Below are 16,048 nucleotides of genomic sequence, written 5' to 3'. Positions count from 1 at the left end.
ATCTCGGCGCTTGCGCGCATGCGCACGCGAACGAGGGGGGTGTCCCCCTCCCATGGTAAGGAGCTTTTTTAAATTATTAGCTCTTAATGATGCAATCTGGTGCATACTTAAGTGACTATTTTTTACTAATTTTGAAAGGCAAAAGGGAAATATACCTTCAGTTGCAACTATCACTTTAATCCTTTGAGCTATGCTCCTTATTTTTGGCCCAAATTGCAGACTTCACCAGATGCGTGAGAAAAATGGGAGCCATGCGTGAGATCGTGAGACAGACCCTATATAAATGCTTGAGTCTCACGCAGAATATGTGAGACTTGGTAGCTCTGAATATCCCCCATCTTATAAGGTGTGGAGGGACGACAAGGATAATCATTCCCCCCGCCCATATTTGGCTTCATTTTAATAGCCATGTCAAATTATTGAAGAATACCGGTTATATCCAGGCATGAGTCTACCACTTTAAAGCCTAACCCTCTACCATGTTTTAGTACATAGGAGTTGACTCCTTAAAGGGACCGTACAGTTTTGGTTGAGACCTAATTTCAAGTTTCTAACTTTTTTTGGTGAGATAATGAGAAACCTCTAATGAAATATGAAAGAACATGTAATTCTATGAGGAATTCAACGTTTATTTGATGAAAATTGGTTTTGAAATGGCTGAGATTCCATGAAAGAGCGATTCTAATAAAGTGTGGGACCCACACTTTATTATGATTGCTTCGTTTTACCTTGTTTTTGGATGTTTCTGTCATTCCAAACCCGATTTTCATCAAATAAACTTTGAATTCCTCTTTTTAAAATGGTATGTTCTGTACAATATCATAAGTGTTTTCTTGGTATCTCACAAAGAGTTAAAAGCCCAATTCTCATCTCCACCAATACTGTACCATCCCGTTAAGCCGTTAAACACTAGTCCCTAGTATTCTCGGGCAGGTGTCTATGGGAAGTGCGTTATAGCAAAATCAATTCATCCTCAGGCTCAATGGGTTTAGTCCAGAGGGTGTGCATAGACGAGGTGTTACAGCAAGATGAGATTGCACTTGTAGCTCAATTGAACATTCACAAAGGTGCACGAAGCCTGTTGTAAGAGGCAAAATGGATTTGGGGAAATAAAAGAAGGACATTAAATGTGGAGTGACTCATCTTCGTGCAATCTTGTTATCTTTTTTTTTTTCTGTCCCCATATTTACCTCTGCATGTGTATATAGCCCCTAGCACTTCTTGTCTACACAGGTATGACAAATACAGTGCTTGTATAGCCCTGGTTTATCTCTGACAGTCCTTGTGTTTGCATATAATCAATGGCAGTAAGAAATGGATCACATTTGCAAGTAGCAGACACTCTTCAGATGTGATTGTGCAGACCTTCTGTTGTTACAAAGCTATTGTTGTATGTACTCAATTGTAGATGGGGAGAGTGGTGTTGAGATATTTTACAGTCATTCATATTCTATGTAGGCAAAGTTGGGTTATTCATAAAGAAATGTATCTATTAAAACCAATGTCTCGTTATGTGACATGCAGTTTATGAAATTTTGCTGAACTTTTCACCCACACATGCTTTTATCCAAACATTCAGCTGTGTGACCTTTGCTATAAAGTACTGTATGTAGATGCTTCGTGTTTTTCCATCGGTGAGCCTTTGCATGACACTGTGTATCTTGATTTGTTTATCATTCGTGTAATTAGGTTTGTGGATAATGAAAATTAATTGAGGGCTCTAGTCTTGGGGGAGGGGGGGGGGGGGTAGGGATTGTTACTCTGTCTATGGATGTCTTGCAAGACAAGAGAATGTATGTTCATCTTTATGAAAACTGCACAGAGATTATCAACTGGCAATTCATCATGGTTGAAGCATCCCTTTAAATCCCTCTGGCCATCCTGTAAATTTATGGCCGCTGTCCCCCTAAACTTGACCCCCAGACCAGTAAGACCCCTGACCAGTAAGACCCCTGCCCGGCCATCCCATCAAGGAAGATTCTCCCCAGTAATATAGTGGAGTCCTCGTTCAACGGGGCAGATGGCAAAGTCATTGCATTGATCCATCCATCACGCCTCTTACTCGCTGGCATCCCAAGATTGCCTGGAATGCGGCGAAAAAGCCTTGTCAATTTCGGCAGAGCCTGGGCGAAATCCACACTGATGAATTTACTGCCCACTTAGTCTTGCCCTCTCAGACTCGTTCTTGGAGTAGTTCCACACCTGCACAAGGGCAACATAGTGAAATCATATTCGTGGGCTTAATACTCTTACGGTGTATATCTGCTGGATTGTACAGTGCAAGGGTCTGCAAGCAATTTAAATGCCATAATGCGATAATAATCTGATATAAATTATACTAGACTAAATGATTATTTCAGCCATCTACATGGGTTCATGCCTGCCAAAACTATGTTGTATCAGATCCCCCTGAACGTATGACAGGCGGTTGCAAATTGCAGCAGGGTGTCAATAATTCATGAATTGGAGACCATCGAGAATTACTCAGGCCCTGTCCATATCGATGGAAAATACAGTGTATACTGTAGGCCTACACTCCGTGACTTTGATATCACTTTATACTACTAGATATTGATAAATCCGGACTACGGATTCCGTTTTGTTCTGAGTCACATACTATGTGTATCGCATACTGGTATATATACGTACCTGAATTTACAGTTCTAAGAAAAGACAAGAAATTTACTGTATCAACCAGTAGATGTAGGGGAGATTTAACAGTCCTCCAGCTATTAATGTCTTTTTCTATTGCTCTTTTCATGCTGGTGTCTGTAAGGAAATTCCATTGTGATATCATATTTCTTTATAGGAAAACTGAAATATCAGAGAAATCAGGCCTCCTGTACATTGTATATCCATTAAATATTGGTTTCAGAAAATCAGACACACACAAAAAAATTATGAACTGTAAAAATGTCTTTATACAGAGTATTACGACAAATTGGCAATTCTATACGTGATCAGGGAGGTGCTCACCTCCTTGGTGTGATCATAGTGTTGAACAGCTCTGTTTTGTTCACAAAATTTTAGTGATCTCCATTTCTCAAATATTTAAGAACAGACAGAACCTACACTGTACAATTTTTTTTTTTTTGTAGGCCTGTAGCTGCTGAGGAGGACATGCAGAAGCAACTCATTCTTATATCAATAACAGGTCTGAAGAAAAATTTTTCTGTGGAGAATTTGCACTGATCTACACTGTAGGCCTACTATATACCTCTTGAGTTGTTTTTATATATATTACTGCTTGATATTATAATGGAATTTCCCTTGAACTCATCACTATGTATAGTGATAAGGCAGGTTTAAAGTTGTCTTTTTTTTGGGGGGGGGGTTGGGGGAGGGAACTCACATGATGTACTGTAGAACAAATTGTGCTGCTTTCATCTGTTTGGACAAAAGTCAAGAATCATTGCTGCATGTATAGGCACTTGGTGTCCCAGGGGAGCTAACCCCATGGAGCTGGTCTGGCTAGCACGTTATTGAGATGTGCGCACCACTGTTCTTAAGACAGGCTATAAACAACACAAAAGAAAACAACAATCAAACAACAACAGCTACGTAGAGATGGCAGTGCATCGCGGCAGCAAGATGTGGCATTGACAGTCGGCCGACCCTCCCAGGGTTGACTGCCCAAGCGATTCATCATTATCCGTCTCCTTAATGAGGGATTGACGAGTGTTGCCGCGGAGAAACCATCTGGTATAGCGAGATGGGGGCGTCTTGGTTGGAATTTAGAAGGGACGGACAATAGCCACGCAGGGAACCAGCTTTATAAACTGTGATTTGTGACACCCTCACGTTATGTAATTACCCGGACGACTACTTGCTTGTGTGTCTACAATTTGTGCTGGTATTTGATATTGTTACCCCTGTAATTTGCTCTCAAATTTTGTCACAGGACTGTGATGTAGATGGCGATGTCAGTTTATCACCTCATGTTGTTTGGTTACAGTCTTTTTTGTTTTATTGCATCTGCAATAATTTTTAATGAGACTGAGTAGTTGCAGGTATGAACGAAATTCATCTGTTAGTTTTCATTTTCCATTTTGTACAGACAAGATGGCTGGATAAAGTTACATTTCAGCTTCACAATTGTAGCGCTGCTTGTCTTCTATGCGGTCCAGTTGTTAAACTTGAGGGAGATTGTCACTTCGTTATGCACCCTGTTCTTCGAGATATACCAGATCTTTTATCTGCATTAGTTGTGACTCTTTCATGCATTGGACTTTCATTTTATGTCATTTCTGAGGGACGGAGTGTGTCGCTTCTGCTACTAGAGGGGACGGCATGATAACGCACAACATTGCTCAGCAAGACTCCTCGCCGCTCTGATCATCGTACATACAAAAATTGTACAGTATGTCATTTCTTTTTGTGTGTGTGTGTGATGAACAGGTTTCCTGATATTGATAAATATATGATTTGAATGTTGACAAATATTGTTGTTGTTTTATTTTACAGGACATGACAGATGCTGCTTCAAATGAGAAGATCAAGAGACTGGAAAGTGACAAAAACAGTCTGCAATTACAGGTAAGATTTTGCAATTTAATAGCAACAGACCAGCAAAATATTTCTGTGAATGTACATGTATTAAACTCTCAGAAGGGTGACAGCAAGGTTGGAATATACAGTGTAGGATATCGGTGACACGACATTTGCTCCTGCGGCAATTACTCCAGTCTTATTTTTCTCCAAGGACTTTAATAGGGTTAGGGTAAGGGTTGTGATATTTAGTTTTGATATGAGGATTAGGGTTAGGGTTATGTTTTTGATAGAATTTGTTTGGCTGAGCCTGTGGATATTTATATCGTATTTGAAAAAAAAAAATCCTTTGTCAGACGAGTGTATTAAAGAACTAGATATATCGCTACGGCTACTGATATGCCTCCGCCATGATGCATGGTTCTCCTAATAGGTCTTGACAATGTGTGATGACAGTTTCACACAATTGGCAAAATATTAAAATGACAGGTTTGACACAAATGTGCTGAATGTTCACTTTCCTAGAACTAGGTTCAATTGGATGAATGATTAAAATGTCAGAGTGCAGGCATTTGGGGAACTGATGATTTTTACTTGACTTTTGACCCTTTTAGAAGTTTATGCATTGAGTAATTTTCAAGGTATTGAGAAAAAGTATAATTTCAGTATCAAATGGGAAAATAGCATTATCTAAACCTGGCCTTTGACCTTTGACCTCACAGTTCCAAAGAGAATCACTGTTAGGTTGAACATGCATAAATATGTAAGTTTCATGATGACACCTTGAGTTACTTTCGAGATATGGAGGAAAAGGTGCAATTTAGCATTTTCACTTGACCTTTTACCTTTTGACCTTTGACCTTTTGGCAAGAAACTTCCCCAAAAATATATATAGGGTAATACATGCCATACATCAAGTTAAAAAAAAAAAACCTTCAGGCATATTGTATTTTAAGGAAAGTAGTGATATTTTGAGGAGTTGACCTTGACCTTTGACCCATGACCCGTGACCCATGACCCCCAACTTCCCTAGATAATCACTGCCCATCGGTACAAGCATATATACTAAGTTCCATGAAGATACCTTGAACCATTTGCGAAATATGGAGAAAAACATGAAATTTCAATTTTTGTTTTCACAAAATAAGCTGAGACCTTTGACCTTTGACCCTGTGACCCTAAAATCCACACAAAGTATTATCCCCCAAGGATATACCCTCATACCAAGTTTGATGTAAAACCACCACACGGTTCTTGAGATATCGACAAAAACAAAACGGGACGGACGGACGTACGGACGGACGGACGGACGGACGGACGACCCGAAAACATAATGCCTCCGGCCACTTCGTTGCGGAGGCATAAAAATGAAAGAATTGTATCACTTTGGATTATGCCAACTTTTTCTTTTCTTTTTGATGATGGAAATAAATACACTATTGAATTGAATTGAATTGAATTGATATTTCATGGGAGCTAAAGTCATGGAACCAGAGAACCCAATGTCACAGTCTGCAAATGTTTTGAGGTTTAGGTTTCTGACATAGAATAAAAACAAAAGATGAGAACATTGTCTTAACTTATTGCTTTTATTTTTCATCTTTACTATATTGAATCTCCCTGTCAGGAAAGTGAGGTGAGGATGGGTGTGATATTATACAAATGATGCACAGGATAGAGTGTGTTAGTGAAGGTGCGGCGCGCTCGAGAGTATTGACAATGGTGCGACATGCACGAGGCGCAGCCGAGTGCATGTTTGCAACCGTTGTCAATACTCGAGAGTGAGCCGCACCTTCCCTTATGCCACGAAAGAATCCTGTGCATCATTTGTTTTATGAAATGGGTCGAAAACTAACAGCATTATTTACGTACCTTTGTGGGTCAATACCAGTCAGCTACATGTAGCACTCGCTCAAAAGTCAAGATGTCCGAAGATGTTTGTCCCAAACATTTACGCACGTCGCACTCGGAAATCCCGCACATAAGTACTGTACGTACGTATAAGAGTATACGTACGCCACGTGTTATGCGCAAGAAAGACCGCCGGCTGTTGTGGCAGCCCGAACTAAAAGTTGTTTACAGGATTGACAGCGCGTATAGTAGCGCGTGACGCACTTGTAACAACTGATTGAGTGCGCACTGCTAGTGTAAACATTGTGACGTACGTCAGGCCCCGGCCGTGCATTTACTAAGAAATTAATGCACGCACACGTGACTCATTTCAGCGCTTCCAATTGGCTACATTCTTGAACCCATTTTATAATTATAGATCACTGGTATTTCATTGCCATGGCATTTCATATCTTCTGTGTGCTCCCCTGGCCACATTTTTGTGGCAGATGTGTTCAAATTTTGTATGGTGGCATATTTTGACCAAATCTAGATACCCATTGTTTGGGGTCTAGTTAGACCAAGGTCACAGGTCAAAAGGTCAATGGACTTTCTGTAAAAAGCAATTTACTCTCAATATACTGTAAAACATGATATATTTGCGGCATGAATTTTTCGCGAATTGGAGCCGATGGCCTTTTTTGCGGCATGAAATTTTCGCGAACTGCCACTGGCATTCAATGCATATAGTGTAGACAAGAACTTTCACGTGCATTTTAATTTCGCGTATCTTGGCGCTCGCGAAATTCGAAAAATTAAAATGCACGCGAAAATTCCTTGTTTTACAGTATATCCTCACAGCAATGCTGTAGGATCACAGAATTCACACCACTGGTGCATCAATTACTTGTACATTGTAGCAATTACAGGTACTAAGTCAAGTTTTAGAAGGAAATAATTCAGTCAAAAGGTCGACAAGCTTTCATTACAAAAAAAAATCTACTTTTCCAATAAGCTTTTTCTGCCGATTAAAAAGGATCATCATGTCTATTATTTTATTTTTTCCATTTCAATGTATAGTATATTCCTGTGTTTTATGTACAATTTCAAGCAGTTCATGATTTTACTTCATTTAAAAATTCTGTTCACTTCGTCATGTACATGTACATGCATTCTATTTACCATTGTAATCTGGGGGCTTTACGCCTTTTCAAGCTATCGCTTTTTGTAGTCCCTGTTCTCCTCATCAATATTTCTTTTTTTGCCATGTTGATCTCACAATGTATTTGTTTTTATGATGATTGAGATGAATAAACGAATTGAATTGAATTGAATGTTGCATTTAGCATAAGGTGTTTTCCCTCTGTGTTTGACATTAAAGGTGAATGTCTTGACGGACCAAATTGAGGTCCAGAATGAGAAGATCCAGGAACTGGAGCTGGCGGTGGCAAAGAGAGGCAAGGAGCTTAGTGCTGCAGAGACCAAGCTACTACAGGTGGGTGGTGGTCCTCCTCTTGATAACCCATTCCCTTAGGGAACCCAGTGGCCTGTGTATTAAATCTATGGGGATTTCGGAATTCAGAATGGATTGGGTTAAAGGGGCAAGTTACAAGGTATGTTTTGGATATAATTTCCACGTCATGTAGTGATACACAAATCGATGGTGCCATGCATAGATTTGTGGAATTTATGATGGTTCTCGAGCAAATAGACCAATATTCTGAAAAAACCGTAAACAAATTACTGTACATCTGTATACACTGAATATTTCGCGAGGTTTTCATTTTCATAAATTTTGTGGGTTGGATGCTATTCGCGAATTCAAAAACACGCGAAATGATCAACTTTGGTCTCAACGTGAATGTGATGTGCAAGCATACATTTCTACATTCATTACTGTACTCCACAATTATGAATTTAACCACTCGCGAAATTGTAGAGAAGTCCTGATTCACAAAAAAATTGGACTCCCTATGCCACATACAGCACATTGAACAGTTATGATGACATAGGAGACTTGTTACATATTTCGGTAATGTCGCAGTGTGATATTCTAGGGAGAAGGAAAGTATGACAGAGTTCAGCCTCCACATAGTAGAACCAATTGTTGAAAGGGATTGGAAAGCAAAAGATGCATTTTTGCTGGCATTGTACTGCAAATCTGTTTTATATAAATGTGTAGATTGACATGAGGTTTGGATGACTTAAAAAATTCACATGTCATCAGTGCTTGGGTTTACAGCATTATATTCCTGAAAAATTGATATGAAGGACTTTACAAGTAATTTGCATATATCTCAAACAGCAGCTTACCAGGCTCATATTTCAATATTAATCTTTTGTCCCCTGTTCATTCAGGAATCCGAGATTCACTGTGAACTCGAACAGAGTCAGCAGAATTACGCAGTGGAGGCCTCGCAGCTGAAGGCGCGACTTGATGCTGTGGAGAATGAAACCCTCGTCGTCAGAGAACGTGCCATCATGGCCGAGGTGGGCAGCGACCAGGGGGGCATTTCGTGGAGTGTTTTGGTCGGATATTTTTCTGACAAATTGTTACAAGCTACTGAAATTCTTGCATCTGATCGGCTGAGAGCAAATTTGTCCAACAACTTTGTCGGACAAAATACTTCATGAAATGCCCCCCACGGATCTCTCTCTCTCTGTATGTCTGTATGTCTGTATGTCAGTCTGTCTGTCTTTCTTTTTCTGTCACTGTCTCTGTCTGTATGCATGATTGTCTTTGCATCTATGTGTTTGTCTGTATCTGTCTCTTTCTTTCTATCTATCTATCTATCATTCAATCACTCCATCAGTCTGACAGTGTGTTTCTGTCTGTCTGTCTCTCTGTGTCTCTCTTTCCCACCATGACTGAGAAGGCAATGTGAACATTTCTGAAGTCTGGACTGAACAACCTTTGTATTGCGTTACCCATTGTTTACTTCAGATACATGATATTGACAAAGTCAGATGAGGTGGTGTATCAAAATGATCATGTTTTATCTAGTCCATACCACGCAGGATTTGCATTTGATCATTTCCTCTCTTTCCAGGGTTTATGTAGGGGATACTCCAACTATTCAACTCACAGATGTTAATGTATGATTATACTTTCTAATTCCCTCTAAGTATGTGTATTTCATATCATCATTTAGTGAATATTTTGGTATTTATTTTATGTTCACACGTGTTAATGTATAATTACACCTTCTGATTCAATATATTTCATATACACTGTATTCATTTAGAAAATATTTTGGTATTTGTTTTGTGTTCTTTCCCAGGCTAACATAGAGGAGAAACAGCAGGAGATGGATCAGCTGCATTCCAAATACCAACAGAGTCAGGTAAGGTCCATTCCTGTCTCCCGTAGTCATGGCAACTCCTCAGGGGAATATATTTGTTGACTTTGTTTTCAATGTGTCTGTAGCACTGTACCTAAGATTTTGACATGCAAGATCAGAGAGGTGAATTTCCAACAATGAATCGAATGCTGATGATAATAGTTATGATCGTAATAAGGAATCATTGATGTTCATGCTCAAAATTATAACAATCTTGGTCTATATTTGCTAGAGATGTTTCCGATGCTGCTTGTCCTGTTCTTGGTTAACCCTTATTAGCTCAGTAAAAAGAATTTCAACAAAAATTCGCTTATAGATTATACAATGAAATTAAAAATTTCAATACATTTAATGTTTAAATTCTTTACTTAACTTCTTTACTTACTTAACTACATGACAAGCCACAAAGATTCCAAATTTGATTGCATTTTCTTTGTCAGTGGGGAAGAAAGTGAATAAGACTAGAAGTTTCTAAAAGAAATAGAATTTACATAAATAATGAGACAAATTAAGAATAACAATAGATATCATCAATTTTACTATACATTCTTTTAAAACGCATGATGGGAATCCGACATGCAATGGTTGTTCACAATTGGTCAATAAATAGCCAAGGCATTAAAGAATGGGGAAGCGGGGGGAGGGGGCAAATTAGCTGTGAATGTTTCTGGTTTTGCAGTAATCACATGATCCTCTTTCAGCCAATCACGAGAGGGTACACATGTTTTTATCCAAAATATAATGAAAATTTCAATGGCAATGACGATGTTGCTAGTAGTGATAATTTTGTCTCATTGCAAGGCATTCTCCATCAATCCCTCTCTGCAGAAACTCATCGCTGAGTTACAGGCAGAATGTCACACGTGGCAAGAGAAATACATGGAAACACAGGTGAGCCCTTCTGCCTGTAAACGCTATTAGGTCATTAGGATGCAATGTGGCAACACAATAGAGACTTTGATGGCAAAAGGAAGCAAGTGACAAAAATCCTCCAAATCTCAATTCGTTTATACATTTAGGTTTGACCTAGTGTGTTTCTACTTACACGCCAAGTTTAAAGCCAGAGCAAGTCATCCTAATGAGAGGTGTCTATGAATTGAAAATGTCATGATTTTGCTCCAATATCAATGAAAAATGTCAGATACAATTTACCATAAACTTGTTCGAAGTCATAGTGATGTCACTTGCTTCCTTTTGTCGAGCTAAATGGCTGTAGTTATCCCTTCTCCCAGGCCATGGAAATACACCAATATCAGAGCTGCCTAGTCTCACTGGCTCTGGAGGAGGCTACCTGAAAAATCACATACATTTGTACATCTTCATGTTCTGGCCGGAGCCCATAAAGGCTTCCCTCATTTTGGAATCATTGTGGCCTCGTCAAGTACATTTAGCACTCAATTAACTCCCTGAACACTGTGGAATCTCTCTAAACTTTGATGCGGAAACGTTGGCTGCCCTTCCATTGGCTGTATGTTGTGTGGAACTGGACTACAAAGATACCTCAGTCATGAGAATGGAGTATGATCAATAAGGGCAGTATAATTTCTTGTTGTATGTGTATTTAATATGAATGAAATGGATACTCACGATATCCTTGAAAATGTCATTGTGAAAATCTCATAGTTTATATTAAAGGATATGACCTTGTGGGTAGCATGCCTTACACCTGTATCTTTTTGTAATTGATATTTATGTGCTGCAGTTTATGGTAAATTACGTTGGGGGAATATTTGCTATGCTTGCCAAACACAATATACAATTGTATAGTGCCAGTTATCTGCAGTACTGGATTATCAGTGTTTTTTTTCTTTAACACTATGTATGTTTATAGACAGTAATGTGTGCTTTGTCTGTGTGAAAGCTGGTTCAATATTTAATTCCCTTTTTATTGTCCCTTCCAACTGCATTTTTATTTATTTATTTATTATTATTATTTTTTGTGCCTCCTGCCATACAGTATAACTTTGAATTATTTCCCACAAGGTGTTCATCTTAAACATATGTGTCTGATACCGTCCATGTGTTTTGCTCCTTGCAATGGTTCTTCCGACCTTTGACCCAGGTCAAGTTAGTTAGGTCACAGACTGAGGCAGCCGAGCTGAAAGCCCGCCTCCGCTACAGCCATGTGAGTGACCCTGGATGAGTTTGTCGCCCTCTATCTTTCTTCACCTTTTTTTTTCTTTTTACTCATTTGAGAATGCTGTTCCACGGAATGCTGTGATTTTTGTGCACTTTTGGATCGTTTGTCTCACCGTGTCCCATTTTGTCAGTCTTACCAGTGTAGTTTGTTTGAGTTTGTCTTTACATTATAACTTTTTATTCCTTAGGGTCATCAAGTTACACTTTACAGTACAGTGAAATATATTATGTAACAATTGTATCATGTTGTAGGAGTGTAGCTAGTTTATCTCTCTAATGAGGTAGAATTAGTATTGCTATCTTGATCGTTGATGTTATCGTCAGCAGAATTATTCTAAAATTCCTGTCATGTGATAGAACAGACAAGTTTCAATAATTGTTGGTACATATTGCTATTTTTCTATCAGCATTATTGGCATTATTCATGCTGATACTACAGCTTCTCTCTCAGTTTCGCTATCACTCTCATGTTAACATTATTTTAAATAGAAATATTACTTCCATGTAAATTGAAAATAACAGAATTCACTTTTAATGTGGGTGCAGTTTAGAAAGCAAAATCAAAACTCCATCTGTAGGAAACATTAACGTTGGGGACGTTTTGAAAACAAAATCAAAACTCCATCCTGAGGAAATAGTTATGAGGTATCAAAACTGTACATAAATCTGTAAACATGTATCAGTATCAGTGACCAGTTTCTTGTCCCTAGTGATTTTTATTCATTGGAATATTTACTTCACTATGAATCTGAACTTTTCCCAAATCTGCATCTACTGCACAGATGAGGCATGTCTTTGCGTTTCGGTCACGTGTTGCATTTCTTAACTTTTTTGAGTCAATTTGGATGTCTGTGCATTTGCCACTACATCTCCGCACAATCTGTTCACAGTTTCTGTTTACGATACACATGCTCTCTCTCTCTCTCTATCTATCTATCTATCTATCTATCTATCTATCTATCTATCTATCTATCTATCTATCGATTAATCTATGATATCTGTCTATCTGTCAATCAATCAGTCGATTAATCTATCTGTCTATCTATCTATCTATCTATCTATCTATCTATGATCTATCTACACATGTATCTATCTATCTACATTTGTATCTATCTATCTATCTATCTATCTGTCTATCTATCTATCTATCTATCAATCTATTTATCTGTCCAGATACAGTATTTATCTAGATCTGTCTATCTCCCTCTCTTTCTAGAGAAAGCTAGGTGATGCTCTTTTGTGGCACATCTTTGTTCCTTCCATGATAAGGTTTTAAAGAATGTGACATGCTCTTTATGGAATATTCTCTGCAGTAAATACTTCACCCACAATTGGAATGCTGTGTTTGCACTCTGACCTTTGAACCTTAGCACCGCCTGCAGATGGAGCAGCTGGGTTTAATGGCATGCAGGAATGAAAGGTGATAGGTGCCAAGGAACAATATTATAGTTGTTGCCTTGGTAACTGCATCCAAGTGTATGGTCCTTTCATGTACAGTGGGGCCATCAGTTTTGTAGATAACATGCCATGCTAGGCTCCTCTTTCATTATCATCTCTTAAATAGTGTAATTCGTAGATGTTATGTTATTGTCTTCTTTTTGTTTTTTGGTGGGGGATGCTGTTGAAGTGGCATTTATATCACAATAATAAGTCTTTACTAGATATACATACTTTTATACAATTAAAGTTTAGGGTTTAATGATGCCATGTTGAGCCAAAATTACAGAGGTGTGTGAATGTGTAAATGCCATGGTGTTGAATGCCATTTTAGTCATTCTGTAGATTTGTCGGGCTGTGACTGCTAACACAAATGCTTTCTCCTGTTCTCTTTAGGTACACATTTTACATCTAGATTTTTTGGAAGACTGCATCGGTTTAAGTCTCCATCAAAGCATGACCTCCACCCATGACCTTTGACCCTGCTCGGCAGATCTTATGCCCATCTCCCAGTACCCGTGCTTGACCTTTGTGTTAACATTACATTGCGTAGTGTAGGAGAGCGGGAATGCGGCCACAAGTACATTTTGACCCTAACCACCTCTTTAATTCCCTCTCTTTGCCCGTTATACTAACAGAGAATGGTGTTTAGTGTTCCTTTTTCAGAGGTTGTGATGATAATGGTTATCAACCGTCCACGCCATGTAGAGAGACTGCATTGTGCCTGCCTGCATTCTCACAGCATGGACTTCGGTAACGGCAATGACAGTTTCTGGGCCTTTGCTCAACTTTGTTTTGAATGAATGAAGGGACATCTTCTGCTATGTCGTGAGGGAGAGTGGCTCGGAAGTTTCTGCATTTTCCTCTTCCTTGAATATCATCCTGCGTGACCCATCACCGCAAAAATGGGATAAAGCTGGCAATCATTGTTTTCACTTGTAGTATTTTCAGTTTTTCTAAAGAAGGAATTCAATTGCGATGACAATGATTATGTTTATTATAGAAAAAATGATGATATGAAAGATAGCAGTGATTTCAAACTGTAGACCCATCGGGAAAATACTGCAGTATGATGAAGGCAGTAGTGATATTTCTACTTTCAGACTCTTCAACTTTTCCTAATGATGCATTAAAGGGATCGTACAGGTCTGGTTGAGACCTAATTTCAGGTTTCTAACATTTTTTGGTGAGATAATGAGAAACCTCTTATGAAATATGAAAGAGCATGTAATTTTATGAGGAATTCAACGTTTATTTGATGAAAATTGGTTTTGAAATGGCTGAGATATCCAAAGAGCGATTCCACACTTCATTACGATCGCTTTGTTTTACTTTGTTTTTGGATGTTTCAGTCATTACAAACCTGATTTTCATCAAATAAACTTCGAATTCCTCATAAAATGGTATGCTCTGTACTATATCATTAGTGTTTTCTTGGTATATCGCAAAAAGTTAAAAGCCCAATTCTCATCTCCACCAATACTGTACCATCCCTTTAACTTTATGAGTTTCAGGACCCTACAGAGTGCCACAAAAATGCTAAGAAATCTGGCCACCAGAGAAATACAATTTAAAAGAACAAAACATTGAGTCATGGTCAAAGACATACAGCCCTTTGAAAAATTGGATTGATCAATTCAACACATCAATGGTGTATGCATCATCAAAATTTGAGGAATAAAAAAGATGTATCAAAACATTTCAAGCCTTTATACTTTGAACCACAGACACTGTATATGCAGACTTCTAATTGTCATTTTTTTTCCTTGTTGCAAATTTTGCAAAGGTGCTGTTTATTCATCTTTAAAGCTGGGGATTCATCAAATTTTCTCCTGAAAAAGGACATCATTTATCTCTCATTCCTTCACTGTGGGTCTGCATTGTGTATTACAAGCACTTTAAAACAACAACAAACTTTAACAAGTCCCAACTAACTATGTATTATACTTGCAAAAACATATACAGTAGTTGGGATATCAAGCAGTTGATTGTGAACAAATATCAACTTTCGTATAGATTTCAACTCAGTCACTGTATGCAATGCATCTTAATGTGTACAGTTTTATCCTAGTCACATGATGATGTGTCACATAATATGTTGTTGTCTGCCATCCCAGCAAGATCAAATGCATTCTTTTTGCATCGTCGCATGTTTCCAGAGTCAATGTGTGCGTCATTTTCCAAGTATTCTTGATTCTGAACTTCCTCTAATGGACGTGCGTAGGCAAAAGAAGTATGAAACTGATATTGCGGAAATGGTGGAATATTATTTTTGTATTCTTTTTAATCTGTAATCATCATATAAACTTTGGGATTAGTTTCTGGTATTGTGAGAGAATTCAACAGTCAAAATTTAAAGTGCCCAAGTTTTGTTTATATGTTCTAGTTCTTTGAGAACTAAAAAGGATTGATTACTCTCTTGTTGCAATAACATGAAAAATTGAGTCTGGAGATATACTGTACTTTGTGATAAGTTTTAGTGATGATTTATTCTGTGTTAATTGGTTTATTTGTTTGTTTGTTTTTTCTACAATCCAAATGTTCAACATTGAATACAAACTTTTGATGTTATAATGATTTTGAAATCAACTTTGGAGTAGGTTAACTTCAGAAAATTTCACAGTGGAGAGAGAAATGAAGCACAATGCTGAACATTTTGATTTGTAAATAGAAGTGATATTGTAAAGTCTTTACACTTCAGCCTACATTTGTAACTTGTTGAGACTTGCCGCATGGAAATTGCATTTCTGTGTTGCCTTTCTTTTCCAGGAGTAAGGTAAACAGATTTTTTTGTCCTGCATTTTTCTATCGTT

The 16,048-nt window shown here is 38.2% G+C and overlaps 1 protein-coding gene across 1 annotated transcript in view; it reads left to right on the top strand.

Moving 5' to 3' along the window:
- Nucleotides 1-16,048, top strand: part of LOC139742472 (liprin-beta-1-like) — a 106,155-nt gene that overhangs the window by 30,858 nt on the left and 59,249 nt on the right. The window contains exons 3-7 of the mRNA XM_071653010.1: nt 4,465-4,536; nt 7,700-7,813; nt 8,677-8,808; nt 9,600-9,662; nt 10,488-10,550. Of these exons, the coding sequence (XP_071509111.1) occupies nt 4,465-4,536; nt 7,700-7,813; nt 8,677-8,808; nt 9,600-9,662; nt 10,488-10,550 (444 nt within the window). The remainder of the gene's footprint in view (nt 1-4,464; nt 4,537-7,699; nt 7,814-8,676; nt 8,809-9,599; nt 9,663-10,487; nt 10,551-16,048) is intronic.

This window comes from Diadema antillarum, unplaced genomic scaffold, assembly GCF_040938485.1.
Source record: "Diadema antillarum isolate AM-2024a unplaced genomic scaffold, OU_Dant_1.0 seq00001002_RagTag, whole genome shotgun sequence".
NCBI classification, from domain to species: Eukaryota; Metazoa; Echinodermata; class Echinoidea; order Diadematoida; family Diadematidae; genus Diadema; species Diadema antillarum.
The sequence above is the reverse complement of the archived record's forward strand: the minus strand, read 5'-3'. Positions and strand labels throughout refer to the sequence as shown.